The sequence below is a fragment of the Orbicella franksi genome, chromosome 15 (genome assembly GCF_964199315.1).
Source record: "Orbicella franksi chromosome 15, jaOrbFran1.1, whole genome shotgun sequence".
Lineage (NCBI taxonomy): Eukaryota > Metazoa > Cnidaria > Anthozoa > Scleractinia > Merulinidae > Orbicella > Orbicella franksi.
This window is the reverse complement of record NC_138159.1, coordinates 9,478,610-9,499,556: the sequence shown is the minus strand read 5'-3', so window position 1 is coordinate 9,499,556 and position 20,947 is coordinate 9,478,610. Positions and strand designations below refer to the sequence as shown.

Genomic DNA, 20,947 nt, shown 5'->3' with positions numbered 1-20,947 from the left:
AAATATAGTAAAAAAAAAAAATGCAGTGAAAAACAGACTTTATTACGTCTTTGGAAGATGCCTTTGGAAGAGCAAAAACGACGATTTTTCTTCGTCTGTTCGGCAGTCGACAGGAAGGAACGTTCAAATTCGCCGCTAACTAAAATAGCAAAGCTGAGGTCTGTGAGCAACGAGCTATCTGTTTCTATTTATCTGAGAATGCCGAGAACGAAAACAAATCTAGAAAGAGGTGATTTTGGTTAACCCGCGAACACAGACGGATTTGGGTGGGATCGTTCAAAATTAATTCTGATTTGTAGGCATTATGGTTGTGGAAACAAAATGCAAATTGAATAATGCTGAGTTATTCCTCCAACAGTTCTATATTCAGGTCATTCATCAGAGCAAAGAAATTCGAAACAAAAAATACTACGAAGAAAACAAAGAGAATTTGAAACATGGCAAAGTGAGATTTCGCCTGAATATCGACGTTAGAAAGGAGAAGGAAGACTCAAGGATGAATGCAGTAAAAACAAAAGCAAAAGTTGCGTTCGCAAAGGTCAGACCGACTGAATTTGAGCAGCAACAGCAGCCAATACCCACCTTATGGAGTCTCTTTTAGATAACTTGCTGAAGAATAACCATATTACCGTAGATATAATAATATTTTGTTTTGGGACCGGCTTGAATTACATTCAACTTCTTTGCGACGTGCAAGTCCAGCCACGTTTATAATTCGCGGCCGCATCGTTGTCTCGCACTCTTTGCAGTCTACTTGTATCTTGGGTCTTATACGAGTTTTTTTTCCAAACATTTTTTCTCAACCGTGTTAATCCACGAAGGAGCAAGGAGACTACATTTTCCTTTCTGGCATCAAAAGTACTAGGCACGGCATTTTGATCAGTTTGAGTAAACAGCTCGAAAACATACGATATGCTTTCGCAAGTGGAAAAACAGAATTATGAACTTGTAATAAAAAAAATCAATTACCCTCCTCCCAAGCATATTACTTTATCAGGATTTTTTTCATCGATTTAATATTTTAACTTTGATCTTTTTCACTCTATGCATGGATTTTGTTTCATTTCTAAAAGGTTGGACTTCGAGAAAATTTCAAAATATTGAAAAATTCGTAATTTTCTAAGAAAAGTATTATTTTACAACCAGAAGGCATAGCTATGTTTTTAACTTCAACTTCAACTTCAACTTCAACTTCACTTTATTTTGCACTTACATTTTGAAATTACAATATTAGCATAAAAAAGAAAAAAAGAAACATATGTAACAATTAAAGGTGACAATGGTAAATGGTTTGTGCATGGAGGCTAATAGAACCGCGAGGTTATCGAGTTAGCCTCCATCTCGTTTGAGTGAACATAAAAAAACATGGGTCGGAGTAGAAGGACGGATTACTAAAGGAAAGAGCTAGAAGAATTGTGGAAACTTGCGTTTGATATTGTTGAGATAGAACATAGTTTTTAACACTTTTGGAGAAAGCAAATTGATCTAGATCTTTAAACTTGTATAGTATTTATTGCCAAAGATCAATGCTATAAATGAGGTCATTTGTTTGCCAGTATTTGTTTTTACTCAGAATTTGTGAAGATTTTGATTGGCCGCATGCCTGGTGTTATAGTTAGGTACGTTGCTCGCATACTGGAAAATTATGGTTAAACAGTTCTGGCAAAATACCTTTGTGCCATGCATGTATAAGCATGAAGGCGATATGCATTAGTTACCGTTAAGATTTCCAAGATATTAAGTAAAGGTAGAGCACTATCGGTATTTTTGCCAGATAGAGTTGCAAAGAACATTAACGTAAAAACATGATTTTGCTTAATTTGTATTTTTCTACGAGTTTGTACTCATCGAAAAAAGCTGGATTTAATGGACAACCGCATTCCCTTTAGCATTTGAAAAACCGGAAATGTCCTGGATATCTCTCGGTAGTTACCCTATCAGGGCGTGCGCAGTTTACACTACCAGTGGCTCGATGATCATCATTCTCGTCCCCAGTGCTACTCGTCTTAAAATGTCGTTGACGAGTAGCTCTGGACGCACCCAAAAAGTCGAATTTTTTCATTGGCTGACAAAAAATGAATGCGCAGCAGAAATGAAAATTACAAAGCTCTACGCATTCCATTTTACTTCCGGCCCGGATGGCGGCACCTTCGCTCAGTTGACACAGGCGCGCTTTACGAAAAAACAAATGGTGACCTTTCCCGATCGATCCGAAGGAATCGTTAAAGTTTCCACGTAACCAAAGGAGTACGTCGCCTGCAACGATGTCATTCACGATCGTAATCATCGTCCTTTGTTGTAGCAGCGGAGAAGGTGGGAAGAAACGTTTAGAACTCTGAGAATCAACCAGCTAATACAACAATTACTTTGTCGCTGACCATACCCCAAGAAATCATAAAATTAACTTCGAATCGGCAGTGGATTTTAAGAAACGTTTGTCTTCCTTTATGAAAAGCTCAAAAGGAAACTTAGAGCCAGGTGAAAAGACGAGGAAATATCACTCTTGCTAAGCAAATGTGGCACTGGAAATGCGAAGGTGAGTGTTTTTCTCTCTCTGAAAGATCAAGGAGATCAGATTCTAGCAGTCCAAAATGTATTGATATTAAATTGCCAAAATGAGTCAAAGGTCCGTGTTATAATACTCTGCTACGTACCTGGATGATGTAGCAAATGGTCTGAACATGAAGTTTGGTTTGTTTCTTCCACATATTGTTATGTATGTATCTTTTACTATCTGTTAAGAAGCTTCTGCTGTTATAGATATATATAATATCTGTTTTTTAGCTCCCCTCTCTTTATTATTGAGACCTCCCCTATAGTCTCCCCCCCAAAAACACGAACAAACCTTTTGTGGTCAGGCAAGAGTTTAGTTTGCTTTAGAGCCTTCACCCAAATTTATTTATTTTTTTTTATAATTTACTTGTGGAAATGATGTGTAAAGGAAAATAACCATAGATAACCATAGCTGAAATTTGAGGCCCTTTCCTCTCTCCCCACTTTAGTTAGGAAGCAACTGCAACTAGCAAAACTTTATTCCGTCACAATAACATTAATCAGTAAATAACAATAATTTATCATCCATGCAAATAACTGTGAACAAATATAAGAGACAATTATTTATACATGTATAACTGATAACGAATCATCAGGACTAGTGGGTTTCCAAATGTAATGTGGGAATTCTCTCTACTAAAAACAAATCAAACATTAAAGGTGTACAGAGTTACATTAATATCCCCATAAGAAAAATGTCATAATCTTTTTGTTAGCCTCTGAAAGATAATTTATTTCCTGCCATTATTTACTATTCTTTGTTAATTTTCAGACCATAATAGTGCTACATAAATTCCTCAAAGGATGACCATTTATGGATAATTCGAATAGGAATGTTGCTCTTGCAGTTCAATAAATAATACTGAAAAAAAAGGAGATGGAGAAAGAACCATTGTTGACAGTAAAGCTATGTGGCTGATGTTCTGATCAACCACAAGACGTAGAAAGTATACATTGAGATTTGTTGTTGCACATGGTTGTATAACAGGCTGAAGAGCCTTATTACCATGAAGTAACATGAATTGTAAAAGAGCAATGACATTGCATTGTTTCCCATTCATTTTGTTCATGCAGTTTCCTAAAAAAAATCTTCCTTAATGTACATTGAGGCACACCAATATGAATCACTCTCTTCACATCAGGAACCTCTACATGTATACCAATGCCAAGTACTAATGTTGTAGTTCCATCATTTTAGCTGTATTATATTTTTGGTAACACCATGTACTCATATGGGAATACTGAAATAAATTGGTGTTGTTGTTGTTGTTGAAAGCACCCAAAAGATTAAGTTTTATATAAGCTGTTTGAAAGGTACAAAATAAACAAAAAACAATTACATCGACAAAAGCAGTGGGGGATGGGGGACAAAATGGTGGAATAGTCGTATATCTAGTTTTGTAATGTCTACAGGCTTTTCCCAAGCCTGAATGTACAAAAATCATCATTAGATGTTCCAGATAAGCTAATTAAAATTGCTGCAGAGCCATTATGGAAGCCCCCAGCACACATATATAACCACTCGATAACAACTGGCATAGGACTTTTATTTTTTTCTTGGCGTTTTTCTTAACAAGGTAGTAACCACTTCAAAAGGCCAATTGCTACCCTATACCCTGGTTACCACACACATATTTTTTTTATTCTTTCCATAGCCATACGCAAAATAGATTTCTCTTCTCATATTTATTTAATTATAATACTGATGTAAATTAATTCTGTAAATAATGCACAATAAAAGTTGATCGATTGATTTAATTTGACAGTTTAATGATCTGTTGATTGTGTAAGACCCTTTTTTGTAAAAAAAAAAAATAGAACAGAATGGGGTTACTTGAAAAAATGACGACATGAAAGATCATATGAAAGTGAGCACCTTTATTACATTCCTTGCAAGGAAACATGAGCAAAACTCCAATACAACAAAACTTTCCTGAGTTCAACAGATTTTTATTCTGCTGCAGCTTACAAACCTATGTAAATAACCAGGAAGTAAATAGTTCTTACCATTAAAAAAATTTTCCCTTCATCTATCAGCACGGCTTATATTTAAATCCTCTGGTCAGTGATGCAATTTTCATGGCTGATTTCCAAAAACGCTTCCGTGTGTCCATAAACAAATTTTACCGTGTCATCGATAGACGTAATACATGCCGTATCCTGCTTACGTTGCTTGAAAGCTTTCACAACTGCACCTCGCTCTTTAAACTTCTCCTTTTTATCGAATATGAAGAGAAGAAACAACAAGAACACAGCTATCGATTCCTGAATTTTTCTAGACGGTCCACCACAAAATGCACCGCGAAACCCGTTGGTAAAATATTACACAAGCTGGCAATCGTGTTTGAAGCGGCGACGGCATTTAAGGCCGCTTTCTACTCTCTTTTTAACTCTAAATCACCTAACTTCAGCGAAGTGAAAACACATGTCAGCGTTCCGATGTGTTTGCATCTGAAGAATACTCTCTATTCCTCTCTCCCCTCCCTCAGGATTAGTTTCTGAGCATGAGCAGATATGCAGGCCAAAATTGCGCATGCGTTACCGGATGTCCGTGATTTACGGACATCCGGTAATGGCTGCTGCCAGAGCCCACCGTTTCTCCGACCACGTGACCAAAAGAAACGGAGGCTCTGGGGACGAGAATGGATGATCATGAGATCGAAAGAAGTACACGGAAGCTACACAGAGATGGTTTTTCTTCTTTTTTTGCGCTTTTTTTTCTCTAGTTTGTACTTTTTTACTTTGCATTTTGTGAAACACAAAGAGCTAGAAAAAAAATGTAACCGAATTTGCAAGTTGTTGAATTGTTATATTTTCCGCGCTCAGGCTGACGCAAGTAACCAGAGATGAAATTTCACCCTCCTCAGCAACAAGTGGGTCAATGGGCCCTTAATCAAAAAATGGGGTAGTCCTGAATGATTAAATTAAAAAGCGTAAAGTTTGTCTCGGTACGTTCCGAATTGTTTTCTTTTTGTTTGTAAAACAGAGAAAAACTGAAATTTCATTCGGAAAAACAATGGAGTTTTCGAGAGTTTTTTTTTTTTTTAACTAAAACAGGGCACGGCTGACACGCACGCGCAGACAAGGACGCACGCGCGGGAGCGGTTAATTCGACAAGTCATCGTTTGAAAATGACGGCGTCATTTAGTTTCAACTATGGCATTGTAGTGGTGGACTGTCTTCAATTCTCAAATCAATTGGACAGATCAGATGTTACTCAAGGTCAGCAATGTCAGCAAAACAGCAGGAACCTGAAAAGATACGTTGGAAATCTGCTTACCTTACGTAAAAATGACGTCGTTAACAAACGTAACAAAGGTAAATGAATGATTTCGTTTCATCGAATTCTGCGTAGCTTGTAGTTGAACTGTCCATAAGCGAAACAATCTTTGTCATAAAAAATATGGCGTCAGGTAAGTAAAGCATTTGACTTTGACCAGGCAAAAACCGTTACTTTGTTATAATCATGAATACAGTGAATTTAAGTAATACGGTTGAAGGAAAAACAAATGAATAATTTACATGCTATTATCACTACTGTTCACCATCGCGTAGCTCTTTCGCCAGTATTTGGTTAATATAGAGTTTGCCCAATGGCATGTCGTATGTTTTGTATTTTCTGATAGATTTGAGCCATTTTGCCTATTTTTGTGTAACTAACAAGCGCGTACCCGTTAAATCATCAAATGCTTACTTTTCAAATGTTGTTTCGTGGAACTAATTTCAGAATACATTTAATAGGTAACCGGGAACTCCGAGCACAATTGCAGGTATTTTGTTTACCTTTTCTGGTGTTGTGGCAAAAACAAATAAGTTACCTGTATTGCTCCTAACTCAGCGATTTCATGTAATTAATTTCTTCTTTAGGAATTGAAGAATATCGTGAAGAGGAAAGACAGAGAGATAGCGAATGTCGTTAGATATGCTGAGTAAGTATTTTATTGTATTGTACTGCATTGCATTGCATTGCATTGCATTGTATTGTATTGTATTGTATTGTATTGTAAATTTCTGTTCCCCCTACTTAGACTTAGTAGTAGTAGTTCCACATCAGCTTTACAGTTGCATATTTTGAAACCTGCTTATCAAATAAATGTATGTATGTATGTATCGATATTCGTCCTTGTTTTATATCAGTCCTGTTCTCTGATGGTAAGAATATGGAATAGATCGCTGAGCAGTGTGGATAACTTAATTAAAAACTGGATCATTGATTGTAATTGATTTAGCCATCATGGTTCATGTATATACAAACAATAGCCCCCATTTGGCGCGAGAATATGCTCGGATATTGGTCCGCGGACATTATCTGTTCTGAGAAGCGAACAGTTTTCCGAGAGCGTAGCTCGAGGAAAACTGTGAACTTCGAGGAACTGATACTGTCCAAGGACAAACATCGGAGCGTTTTTTTGCACCAAATGGAGGCTATTGTGTTTATTATCCTTCAAATATTTTTCGCAACATGCGCAGTTTTGAAAATTGGGGAAAATTCCCCAGTTTTAGCTGGGGAATATTCAGTCACGTGACGCGTTTAGACCAATCGCACGCGAGCGAAAATATTTGATGGATTATAATAAGCACTTAATGACCGGCCCCAAGGAAAACAGTGAGTTTTGTTTCCCCGAGACCCTTAATGTTCCCCGAGGCGAAGCCGAGGGGAGCATTGAGGTCGAGGGAAAACAAAACTCACTGTTTCCCGCGGGACCAGTCATTAAGTGTTTTGTTATACCTCCCGACTCAAAGATAGAAACAAAACTGCGAAGAAATCGTTTGGTTGACGCCGGCTGGCCCACAAATTTGGTGCTGTTTCAAGGAGCACGACCCGATCACGTGCGAGTCGAGAGTTCAAGTTGTTGTTTCCCTAGGGAGTTGGTGAGTTTTGTTCGGCCTAGGGAGTTGGTGAGTTTTGACCCACGACACGTGACACGTTCTCGTCCAATCGAAAAACGTATTTGAATTGGGAGGTATAACAAGAGCCATTATACCATGCTCTACAAATATGGTAAGCGTACGGTTAATTTTGGAGGGCGTTTTTATCTTTATTTTATTTTAGTTTTCTATATTTTGGGGGCGTTTTTAAGTATGACATGATTGTAGCTAGCTTGGCGCTACACGACTCACTGGCTATCATCATTTCATATCCATCTCATGGAATAATTCTTACATAGCACTAATAAAGAAGGCTTGGATTTTGTTAATACCAGACAGAAGGCACAAATGAAAGCTATCCAAGTAACATTTTCCATCGCTCGTGTGCCCAGTGGTTTAGACACACTTCAGCGAATTCAATAGATTCAGAAAATCGCTCGAGACTTAATACGACCATTATTAACTAATGAAAAAACCTCAATTAAACTCGACAAAATTGGTCTGAATTTGCAAACAGGAGTTCGCGGTTTCCGTGCGTTTTGCTTAAGAAATGTGAATAGCCTTTAAGAGCCAGTGCCCATAACTATGGACCAAACAACGGCACAAGTCGAAAAATCGATTTTGCTCATTTTTTGCCCATAGATTGGCCCTAGCTAGTAAACAAACGGACCATAGTTAGTTTCTGCTAATGCAGCTTTTTTGGGGAGAAATTTGCGTAAAACGATTTTGCCCCGATTGAGCTCAAAATCTACTTCCTGTTATGCTAAATTTTCTGAAAATTTGATTGCTTTGCGCGTCGCACAGCAGCTACTTAAGAATCTTTCAATAGTCTTTACATTCAGCTCAGGTCTTCATGGTATGACTGAGCGAAAAATAAAATAATTCGAGGTTTCTTTTGAGCCCGAAACGAGATCGAACAGAAACGCAAAATATTACGATGTGTTGCAAACGAATTATAGCAGTAAAAAATCGCCATATTTTTCTATGGGCTATAACTTTAAATGCCATAAAAACACTTTCTACGGGTTAACTGTACACCCACCTGTTTGAAAATCAAAAAATATCTCTGGGCAAATGGTTTTAAGTCGCCCGCCTTGGCCTGTGCTTCTCATAGATTTTTCCCTGAACCGCCGTGAGAATGTAAACAATTGCGTGACGCGGGCGGTCACCATGAATACATTATTCGTTTCCAACAAACCGCAGATGGCTATCTTAGAACATTTGGGTGAAAAAAGAAACACATAATGGACCACTTTTAACTTTAATATTTTGAAAGTCATCGCTTTGGAAATTTCGTTAATTAAAAACGTCAATTAAAAGCAATTTAATTGGAGTTCGGGTGTTACTGCTATGTCGTTTTAAGCTGTCGTTCTTTCTTTGATCATTTTAATTACAAGAGCGAGTTCTAGAAAGAAAATCGTTCTAAGTTCATTTGTTAAGCGTAATGACAAGTTGATATTGTTGGTTTGTATTGTAGCCTTACGTGATCTGAAGGAACGCTACAGTGATTAAATTTGTATTTGTTGATTGATTTCGACGGATCGATTTTCGGTTAAACCTTGTTATTTGTACCAACACATTTAGTGCCTTTTCTCCTTCTAAAAAGTTGGAAAAAGTAAAGTAAACAAATCCTAAAAGTTTAAATCATAAATAAGAGGCATCGACATTGCGAGTGTCTCGGTAAGCTGTTAATTTGAACAATTACTGTGCTGGACGGATTGCTTTCCAGGTTACGCACGTATTATACATATAGTTCATTGTGCGCGAATGTTTCTGTTTCAAACAACTGAAATGCTCAATGCTTTTTTTCTTTTTTTCTTCAGTCTTAAAACTTAAGGTTAGAGTTAAGCTAAACCCTAAACTGTTTTGGCGGCCAACCTATTTTTGGCTAATTGCTTAATCAAATTATATATATATTTCATTGAAATTCGCTCTTCCGTGACCGACTTCCGCGAACAAAACAAGATGGTTGTTCGCTGTTCATTTAAGACTACAATCCTGGTCAAAAGTGTTGGGACAGTTACGGCAGATGACTTCACAGGCAGCCTCTCTTAAGACCAAAACCGCGCAAACCCGCCTACCCCCCTCCCCCTGTCAATGTTGATAAAAATCTTGAAGAAAAAAAATCCTTGACAATAGCTTCAGAATAGCCACGTTTGAAGAATTGTTCGCCTCCTAGAACAGTATTCTCGAACTAAAGAGACGAGAAGATAGAAATTCACGTCTTATTCCAATAATAGCGATTTTTCAGCAATCGCGTTTGGTTCCAACACAACTGTCTAACCACTTTCTATTGTCCCTTTTTCCTTTTTTTCCCACATCCGATCTAGTCTTTAGAATAGCTTCGTTTTCATGCAACATTGCTAGGGGGGAGGGGGGTCAATTGTACTTGCTTCTATTCATCTTTTGTTCTAAAACTTTAAGGACGTAGTTGAAATCGAGGGTTTTAGCGCGCAAAAGGGGGAGGTGTCCCAACAACTTATGGCCAGGATTGTAGGTTAACACGAGAGGAAATTGTTCCGGATTCGTGATGAATTCGGAACGTTTCAGTGCCGGATTGATTTTGCCGTTTACATAAAAGTGGACGAATCTGAAAAAAAAACTCCCCGGAATTTAAAGTGGGAACTTTGAATCCGAAAACTTTTGAATCTGGAGAGTTTTGTCGTGTAAACAATTTTCTCTCGAATCCGCATATTTTTCCGCCTGTGATCTTTTGAGTTTGCGGTGGAACGAAAATGGCGGATTACATGATCCAGTCGTCTACGCAGTCGAGTCGTAGGCACATTAATGGCCATTTGATGGCGGTCGCTGGGTGATTACCTCGTGCTGTTTCAGGTGTAGATAATCACTTTTATAATATTGCGCAGATGACGACGATGGCACGATCGAAAACCTCGACGGTTCTAGATATTAAGTAAAGACCAGAATAACTTCCTGGAGGGACCTGACATGATGGACAACAGTACCGTGGTCAGCGAGTCGAAAGAAAACTTCAGACTGTCTCAACCTACCCCTAGCCTTATTTTCGGAGGCATTTTGTTTCTCGTTGTCGAGGCAACAAACTGCTTGTTAACCATTCCATCATGAATGTGCCCGGAGTTATCGTCGTGTGTAAACGGTTAAGAATCCGAATATCCTTTCACTGTAAACCCCTACTAATCCGAATACTCTAAAATTGATGAATCCGGGAACTTTTACGAATCCAAATAAAACTCCTTTAGTGTAAACCTAGTCCTAGATCGACCACTGTAATGTTTATTTGTCTACCAGTGTTATGATCTGCAAATTTCAGTTAATTGATCAAACAACCAAAGTAGAAAAGATGGAGTTTTTCCCAGTATGATCGAAACTTAAACGCAATTTCTTCCTGGGCTAATTCAATTCGAGAAATTCCAGGTTTTCTAGCTGAGTTTGAGCATATTGTGTAGGTACAAATTTTCTACACAGCTAGAAGAGCTGAGATGCCATCACGCAGTTAGTAGTTTATAGAAATTATGGTATTTCCACTTGACTTTATTTGTCAGTCAATGATTCAATTGCCATAAACCATAGAGGATTGGTTAAGTGTATCTCTAAAACTGCCACTATATTGTAAGTTATCAGTGAAAGCAATAAAATAAACAAGTGTTAAAATCATTTCCCGGAGTACTGTAGCAACGTTCTTTATCAGGGATGTCGTGGGTGTTGCAATACAAATGAAAAAACATATATATTTATACTAACTTAAACAAAAAAAAAACATTTTCCATTATTTTATCCACACAACGTTTCAAAAATTGCTTTCATCGGATTGCTGGAAACGAATATTTTACTCGAGATTGGCTATCCGCGTCACGCAATTGTTTACATTCCAACGGCGGATTTTGGGCAAAATCTATGAGAAACACAGGCCAAGACGGGCGACTTGAAACCATTTGCCCAGAGATGTTTTTTGATAGCCTAACAGGTGGGTGTATATTTAACCCGTAGAAAGTGTTTTTACGGTATTTAAAGTTATAGCCCATAGAAAAATATGGCGATGTTTTTAAGCAATAATTCTCTTGCCACACACTGTGAAATTTTGCGTGTCAGTTTGATCTCTTTTCGGGCTCAAAACTAACTTTGATTTATTTTATTTTTCGCTCAGTCATACTTCGAAGACCTGAACTGAATATAAAATCCATTGAAATATTCTCAAGTAACTGTTCTGCGGAGCGCGAAGCAATCAAATATTCGGAAAATTCAGCAAAACCGGGAGTAGATTTTGAGCCCAATCGGGTCGAAATCGTTTTTGGCGTATTTCTACCAAAGAAAGCTGTATTAGCAGAAACTAACTATGGTCCGTTTCTATTCTTACTAGGACCTATCTATGGACAAAATACAAGCGAAATCAATTTTTCGACTTGTGCCATTGATAGGCGATTTAGGTCCATTTTTGTAGGCATTCACTCTTAAATAGCTTTGCTTTTTAAATGGACTACGTTCACAGTGGATTCGAAGTCAGACTTATATGATTATCAATATTGTTTTCAGTGAAAAGCGACGAAGGGACCGAACACAGTTGGAGAGCATGAGAGAGGAATTAAGATCAAAAGAAAAGGTGAGGTAGATATGATTCCAATTCTTTGGATCACGTTTCTTAAACAGAAACACTGTTGAGGTAGACAAGGCGAGCAGTATTGATTATTTTCTCAAAGATTAAAGGGGATTTGGTTCGATATCAGCAAATAAGATGTTCTGTGAGGCCGGAACTTTTTGGCTTCCCGCGTCACCGAGAAACCTCTCCAAACAAAATAACAATTTCCCTCCCAGTAACATTATCATAAAAATCGAAAATTATGTCTTAGAACTTGCATAAGCTAGTAGAAAGTCGGTCAATATTCGAGATCTTTTCTTAAGCTGCAGTCATAAAACCTCTCATATCATCATAATGACTTCATGCAATAATTGTTTTCCTGCAGGTGTCGGAGCAAAATGCTCAATTACAACTGTAAGTGCTAATCATCTTATATTTAAACCTTGGACATTTTGACAAAAGAACCATATTTTATGCTCTCGCTCTTAAAAAAAACAGTATCTTTGACGTTGATATTGTGGTAAAAAACAAATCGAAATATGGTTTAGCGTGGTATGTACTCTTATCGATATCGACAACGATACGCGTCATCACAGTAGTCAAAATTTGATGTGGACTCACGAGGCGCAGCCTCGTGAGTCCACAACATTTTGACCACTGTTATGACGCGTATGGTTGTCGATAAGAGTACAGACCACGCTGAAACACATTCGATTTGTTAAATACACCATACAAATAAAAAATGAAATCCTTAAAAGTCAGTTGCAACTAGAGCCGAAAGCGAGCGGTTTCGATAGAGTTTGTAGTTTTCCTTGATTAGAAAGTTGCGAAAAAAACTGTTGAAAAATACAACAATGTACCTTGCATACGGCTGGCGCACCTGAAATTTGAATTAATTGGTCAATCAGGATTCAGCAGGCGTGAAAAACTTCACTGTCCTGACGAAAAGGTAAATTAACAGGAATAGCAGTGGAATCACACAACTTTTTCCACTGGAGATGGCATTGAATATTCACGAAAATGGATTTACAATTCCCAAAACCATATCAGATTGTAAAAAGTGAAAAATATGAAAAATTTTCTGTCTCCAGGCTTCCAATTTGGCGCCAAACATGGGTTCCCAGCTTCCAGCATGGCAACTCGCTCGTAGTTCGTCGAGTGTCGCCTTTAGGATAATGGTGGGTTACGTCAAATTAAACCCGGAATTCTCAAGATAACTATTAGAAGAGGCCAAAGCAACTTTAGCAATACCTTTATTTTTGTTAGCTTCGAAGAAAAAGTCTATTATTTTGTCCATTCGGTGGGACAGTTAAGTTTTGACTGCCGCTCGTGCTGCGGGCGCAGGCGCCGTGTGCAAGGTATATATAAGGATGGATGAAAAAACTTTGCGCATGTTATAAAAGTTGGTTTACATATTTGACAGACTCTGCAAAAAATACCACGTGGAGTCTTTTATTATAACTGTTATTATTCTTTTCTGTGGTCGGGGAATTCACTAGGAATGCACAGAAGTGCCAAATACCAGTTCATTGAAACAATTTGGTACTGTTTGACTTTGGTATTGTAGCCACAGTTTAAACAGAAATATATCACATAGTTACCCAATGTTGGGTGCAAAAGGAAACCTTATGGAAATTAATATTCTGCTGACAATAGACCGTGCTGGTTTTTCATGCAGGCTGAAATTTTGGCCATTAATTTCAATTTGCAAGTTTGTGGACCTAAATTAAGAAGAGATCCACCAACGTATAACGTAAAAAAAAATTGAAGGAGATCAGTTTTTATAAAGTTGCACTCTTTTAAAAAATAATTTGCTTAGAAATAAGAAATTCAATATGTGGCTACGCCCTTCGAAAGGAATAAACTAATTGCACAAACTAAAGGCAGATATAAGAAACAAAGAGATATTGTTTAAGCTAAAAAAGGGAAATCTATTTTCTTCTTTTCAGAGAAATACAAAGTCTTAAAGAACAGGTGAGTCGCATTTCAATATTTACTTCTTTACGCGCTTCTTATGGAGATGATTTCAATTTTGTAACCTGCAGAACATTGTTAGTTTTTAAGCATGTTTGTAGCAAATTTCTATAACTTCGAAACTTAACAGACCGAAACAAGAACTGAAAAAAAAAAAAAAAAAAAAAAAAAATCCAGCATCAAATCCAACAACACAGCAATTTCAAGACAAAAAGTTCGCCCTGATTGTACGCTCCACAAAAGTATTACGATAGCTTTTTATTAAAATTTAAAGCAGCGAATGTACGCTTTGCAGGCTAAATGCGGGTACTCTCGATATGTACCGGTCCTAAATGTAGCAAAAGGGCGCGTACAAGCCTCAATAAACGGGCAAATGCAGCATTAAGCGATGATGGTCAATGCACCTGTTCTTACTAAAACAATAAGAGGTTTTTGATAAAAGGATGCCATTAATTCTTAGAACTAACTTAAAACTTTTTACATTGACACTAATAAGTAGAACTTAAACAAAAGTTTGAAAGTGAGCAAACGCTGGAGTTTTCAATTGTTCCCGTATGCTAGGTTAAAAATTTACCCATGAAGAAGTCTTGTAAATCATTTTCCTTTAGCTTTAGCTTGAAAATGTCACTTATCCATTACAAAGCGTCTTTTTCTGTTAGTGAATTATTCTTTTCTTGTTGATGGTGCTCGTATTTTTTCAGTTCAACTGAAAAAATGCACCCTTATCAGTGTGTTTCCTTCACGCATGCTCACGGGGTTGCTTCAATACAGAATCGTTCTTGTCCAAAAAATAGTTAAACTTCTACACTAACCCTTTCTTGATTATGTTCTACTGCAGATGGCTCAGCAAAGCTTTCACTTAACAAGGTAATTGTTGAACCTCTTACATTGAATTGAGTTTCCATATTGTATGGTTACATGGCTAAGAGCCATCTAGTCTTTGGTTATGATTACTATTTTATGAGCCTATCATTATCAGAATAAGTAAAAAAAATCGAGAAAGGTACATCCAAAATGAATGAATGGCTATATAAATCAATAAATAAATAAACAAGTTAATAAACGTAGGTGGCTGGCAAAGTCTCCAGCACTTTCCAAGAGTAATACTTTGACGGATCAGTACTACCGCTCGTTATCAAGTGATGCTAAATAACTGTTGGAAAGTGCTGGAAACTATTTACAGCCGCCTTATTAAATAATAAACAGCAGTTGAACTATATAAGTAAAATCCACTCCGTATTCGACTCTTTTTTGCAGAGAATTGGATAGTGTCAAAGAGCAGCTGCGGAAGAGTGAGGGGGAAGTAAGTCATATTTTATGATCTGGCTGTCAACAAGTATATTATGGGCAGATGTCAATCATTTAACCTAGCTGCCAGAGGTTGCACGTTGACGTTGTTATAATAATAATTTTGACTTTTCTACTTTTTAATTTTGATTTCTCTACTTCTTTTTTAAAATACTGAGAGAATATACTCTGTGAAATGTTTATAAGTTGCATTGCTTGAAGTAATTTTGTTTTGTGCTGCTTTTCAGAGAGTTTTCATTAGTGAAAGCAAAGAAACGGTAAGGTCCTTACTGCTTTATTCTTCATGGAAATTATTTTAACTAAACAGACAGTTACAGAATGGATAAGTGAAACCTAAGCGTAAGTAAAGATATTCTGAAAAATTGAGTTACCTGTAGTGGAAAACTATTAGGTCAGAGTGTTTACAGACAAAAGAGCGATTTCACTTAAATTGTTTTGATGAAAATTTAAAGCTTTAACTCTTTGTATTATTTCGTACTTATCAATATACCCTTTTCATTAATGACTGCGAATTAAAAGTTCTTCTGTATGCATTTAAAGTAGCCTCACTAACTTCGTTTGCGAGTCCAAATTCTTTTGAATTATCAATTTAAAGACGAGGTTAGTTAGGATGATTGAGTACTTACAGAAGAATTTCAATTGACAGCCAATTATGAAAAGCGTCTATAGCCACCTTAAAAATTTTGCTAAATCGGTCATTTTTGTAAACTATATATTTGAGATTTATTCAGTTTCTGTAGTTTTTTCATTTCAAACTTTGAAGGGAGGGAGAAAAAGCTTAGAATACGGCGAGGCCTTCGATATCGAGACCACAATAAATGTAATGCGAAATCTTTGTCACTTCACCTCCCACAACAGAATCTTTGTTTTTTATCCTTGTTTTTGACTTTTTTCTCTTCCGAAAATTCCTTTCTTCTGCCTACTGGCCTGTCAAAATGTTTTATGCGGGATGAGTTTCATCTTTTCATTATTTTTTTCTTTAGCAAATGACTGACTGAGATTAGAAGAATTTATTCATTTAGGGAAATCTCTTAATTCATATCTCAATGTGAGATTATTTCCTGTTTCAAATACAGTCTTAGTGAAGCATACATGTTTTTGACATGTACGACATAAGCGTCATGCGCAATGAATTTCTTCCGCATAACCATAAAAAAGTTATGATGATGAAACTTCATGTTTTTCCTGCAGATGGCTGAGCAGAACGCCGTCCTAGAAAGGTAAATGTTAATCATCTTATCATCAATTTCATTTAACCATGTATCAATAGTAATATCCTACAAGTAGTAAGCGGTTATGATTGCTCCATTTTTATGATATAAAGTCGTTATCACAATAGAGTGTCGGTAAAAAATAAATAACTACCTAAGTAAAAACACCTATTAATAAATCATCATCATTAAATCATCGATAGACAAGTTAATGTTACTAGCAGTTGCTTAAAGTGTGTCCATACGTTTTCGGCATGGCATGATGAATATTTAATGAAAAGTTGTTAAACCATGCTTTTCAGCTATCAATCTTAAATTAAGTGGATTGTATCTTTGTATGCCGGTTATTAAACTGTTATTTTGTTTCCCATCGGTCACTTGTAATAAAAGTACAGTTCTGTTGAGCAATTGTGTACAACGTACACTTACATTCTTTAAATAAAGAAGGGGCTGAATCTTTTTTTCTTTTTTTTCAGTGAAGTGGAAAATCTGACGAAAAAAGTCAAAAAATACGAAGAGGCTGTGAGTTGAAATTTATGTTGAGATAATAACAAACCCTTATTACTATTGTTATCATTATTATTATTATTACTATTATTATCATCATTACTATTATTATTATTATTATTATTATTATTGTTAATTTTATTTAACAAAAGTTTGAAAGTGAACAAAAACGGGAGTTTTCATTTGTTCCCGTATGTTAGGTTGAAAATTTACCCTTGAAGATGTCTTGTAAATCATTTTGGTTTAGCTTTCGCTTGAAAATGTTATTTATCCATTACAAAGCGTCTTTTTCTGTTAATGAATTATTCTTTTCTTGTTGATGGTGCTCGTATTTTTTTCAGTTCAACTGAAAAGATGCAGCCTAATCACGGGATAAGGCTCACGGGATTGCTTCACTACAGAATCGATTTTTTCCAAAAAATAGTTAAACTTCTACACTAATCCTTTCTTGATTATGTTCTGCTGCAGATGGCTCAGCAAAGCTTTCACTTAACAAGGTAATTGTTGAACCTCTTACATTGAATTGAGTTTCCTTATTGTATGGTTACATGGCTAACAGCCATCTAGTCTTTGGTTATGATTACTATTTTATAAGCTTATCATTATCAGAATAAGTAAAACAAATCGAGAAAGGTACATCCAAAATGAATGAATGGCTATATAAATCAATAAATGAATAAACAAGTTAATAAACGTAGGTGGCTGGCAAAGTTACCAGCACTTTCCAAGAGTAATACTTTGACGGATCAGTACTACCGCTCGTTATCAAGTGATGCTAAATAACTGTTGGAAAGTGCTGGAAACTATTTACAGCCGCATTATTAAATAATAAACAGCAGTTGAACTATATAAGTAAAATCCACTCCGTATTCGACTCTTTTTTGCAGAGAATTGGATAGTGTTAAAGAGCAGCTGCGGAAGAGCGAGGGGGAAGTGAGTCATATTTTATGATCTAGTTGTCAACAAGTATATTATGGGCAGATGTCAATGCACTGACCTAGCTGCCAGAGGTTGCGCGTTGACGTTATTATAATAATAATTTTGATTTCTCTACTTCTTTTTTAAAATACTGAGAGAGTATACTCTGTGAAATGTTTATAAGTTGCATTGCTCGAAGTAATTTTGTTTTGTGCTGCTTTTCAGAGAGTTTTCATTAGTGAAAGCAAAGACCAGGTAAGGTCCTTACTGGTTTATTCTTTAAGGAAATTATTTTAACTAAATAGACAGTTACAGAATGGATAAGTGAAAGTTAAGCGTAAGTAAAGATATTCTGAAAAATTGAGTCACGTGTAGTGGAAAACTATTAGCTCAGAGTGTTCACAAAAGAGTGATTTTACTTTAAGTGTCCATAATGTCAAAAAATTGTTTTCGCTTATCTAATTCTTCATTTCACCTAATGAACTTCTGCGAAAACTTTTTTCGATTTGGATAAAACGCAATTTTTTTATAAGGTTTTAAAGACGTTCAAATTTCCCGCCATTTTGGTCGACCATTCGCACCAGTGTTCCTCGGTTTGAAGTGAGTCGTGACTTAGGTTCAGGAACACGTGATTTGGGTCGTGACATATATGACTTGAAAGCAAGTGGGAATTTTGCTTCAGAGTTGTCTACATTTAGTTGAAAATGCCGGAAAGGCGCGTTGCCGCTCTTTGTAACAACGTTAATGATCCAGAAAACAACATCCGTCTTCATCGTAGGTTCCTGAACCTACGTCTTAGGCATCAGTCACGTGGCCATATTGAGCACGTTACTTTTGTGATCAGTGGCAGGGATCGACCGCAAGAAAATAGAATTTTGAACTTTGTAAAGATTCGTAAAAAAAATGCGTTTTATCGAAATCGAAAAAATTTTCGCAGAAGTTCATCAGGTGAAATGTAGAATTAGATGAGCGAAAAATTTTTTTCACATTAAGGTCACTTTAAGTTGCTTTAATAACAATTTAAAGTTTTAAGGTGGCCGAACACAGTTTTCGCGCGCGCTTTTGCTGTTGCAACTCAGCGCGCGCACAAGGATTGCAAAAAAAAAAAAAAACATGCCGTCAATAGAGAGATCATTTATTCACTCAACACCTGCACTATCTGTGCTATTTTTCTCTATAATTGAACGCAGTGTGTTGATGGCTTTAGTCTTTTATTACAAAGGTATGTTAGAAAAGGTAACGATGCAAAGAACCCAGCAATTCTCAGCTTTTTCTTTGTTACCGAAAGAACCCAGTTAAATGCAGCGCATGTTACTACGCATCAAAATATTGTGATTGAATGAAAAATTGCAATCTCGGAAATACGTCCTATTTCTCGAGAACCACTCTTTAGAATTTCACGAAATTTGGCACGAAAATACTTTGGGAAATAAGTAACTGGGGTATTGAAAAGAACTGAACTTTAACAAAGGAAATTCAAGATGTTCCAGTGAACCTTCAACAAGGGATAATTAAAGATCTCTCTGTCGAATAATTAGCAAAATGGTGTTATTTTGTGAGAATCGATACAAGCTTGTTGCATGCAAATTATAAAGAAAATCTAATGACTAGATTTTCTACAAATAAACAAAACCGATTTTAAAGGCCTGTTTATATTTATCCATGTTGCCATGGCAACGGCACATACGTCAGTTTCATCATGAAAAAACCAAAGTTTGTGTTGTTAACTTGCTTGGTGCTATTTTTGGTGACCGACTGATCAAGGGTTTTAGAGAAAAAGGTGAATGAAACACAGGTATCAAAAACTGTGTTCAGCCACCTTAACTCTGTATTATTTCTTAGTTCTCAATATACCCTTTTCATAAATGACTGCCATTTAAAAGTTCTTTAGTATGTATTTAAAGTAGCCTTACTAACTTCGTCTGCGTGTTCAAATTATTTTGAATTGTCAATTTAAAAACAAAGTCAGTTAGGGGGATTGGAATACTTACGAACGAATTTTAATTGGCAGCCAATTATGATAACCGTCTCTAACCACCTTAAAAATTTTACTAAACCGGTCATTTTTTGTAAACGATATATTTGAGATTTGTTCAGTCTCTGCAGTTTTTTCATATCAAACTTTGAAGAGAAAGAGGAAAAGCTCAGAATACGGCAAGGCCTTTAATATCGAAACGAGAGTATTGAAACTAGATAGGTTAAAACAATTTATTCGCTGCAATAAATGTAATGCGAAATCTTTTATCCATATTTTAAATTTTTTTTCTCTTCTGAAAATTCCTTTCTTCTGCCTACTGACCCGTCAGAATGGTTTACACGGGATGAGTTTCATCTTTTCATTTTTTTTTTTTCTTTTAAACAAATGACTGACAGAGATTAGAACAATTTATTCATTTAGGAAATCTCTTAATTCATATCTTAATTTGTGATCATTTCCTGTTTCAAATACAGTCTTAGTGAAGCATACATGTTTTTTCACATGCACGACATTAGCTAAATACGCAATGGATTTCTTCTACATAACCATAAAAAAGTTATGATGATCAAACTCCATGTTTCTCCCACAGATGGCTGAGCAGAACGCCGTCCTAGAAAGGTAAATGTTAATCCTCTTATTATCAATTTCATTTAAACATACATCAATAGTAATATCCTAAAGGCAGTAAGCGGTTATGATTGCTCCATTTTTATGATTTAAAGTCGTTGTCAGAATAGGTTGAAAAAGTGTCGGGATTAGTGTATCGGAAATAAATAAATAAATTAAATAAATAAATAAATAAATAAATAAATAAATAAAAAACTACCTAGCTAAGTAAAGACACCTATTTATAAATTTTTATCATTAAATCATCGATAGACGAGTCAATATTAATGCTATTAGCATTTCCTTAAAGTGTTTCTATACGTTTTCGGTATGACGTGATGAATGGCTAACCAAAAGTTTTTAAACCATACTTTTCAGCTATCAATATTAAATTAAGTAGATTTATCCTTGGATGCCTCTTATTAAACTGTAATTTTGTTCTCCATCGGTCACTTGTAATAAAAGTAC

General features: G+C 36.1%; 1 protein-coding gene across 1 annotated transcript; it reads left to right on the top strand.

The window, feature by feature from the left end:
* Positions 1–5,573: 5,573 nt before the first annotated feature.
* Positions 5,574–20,495, top strand: LOC145469633 (uncharacterized). Its single transcript, XM_081453392.1, has 10 exons — positions 5,574–5,871; positions 6,295–6,323; positions 6,421–6,482; positions 11,935–12,001; positions 12,363–12,391; positions 13,927–13,951; positions 17,446–17,474; positions 17,865–17,910; positions 18,121–18,150; positions 20,463–20,495. The coding sequence occupies exons 1-10, from the start codon at positions 5,685–5,687 to the stop codon at positions 20,493–20,495; spliced, it is 537 nt and encodes a 178-aa protein (XP_081309518.1). The 5' UTR covers positions 5,574–5,684.
* The last annotated feature ends 452 nt before the right edge of the window (positions 20,496–20,947 follow it).

Coding starts and splice junctions, on each gene's coding strand:
- LOC145469633 (XM_081453392.1), top strand. CDS start 5,685: ATGACGGCGTCATTTAGTTTCAACTATGGCATTGTAGTGGTGGACTGT. Junction 12,002..12,362: donor AATTAAGATCAAAAGAAAAG/GTGAGGTAGATA, acceptor GTTTTCCTGCAG/GTGTCGGAGCAAAATGCTCA. Junction 18,151..20,462: donor TTAGTGAAAGCAAAGACCAG/GTAAGGTCCTTA, acceptor TTTCTCCCACAG/ATGGCTGAGCAGAACGCCGT.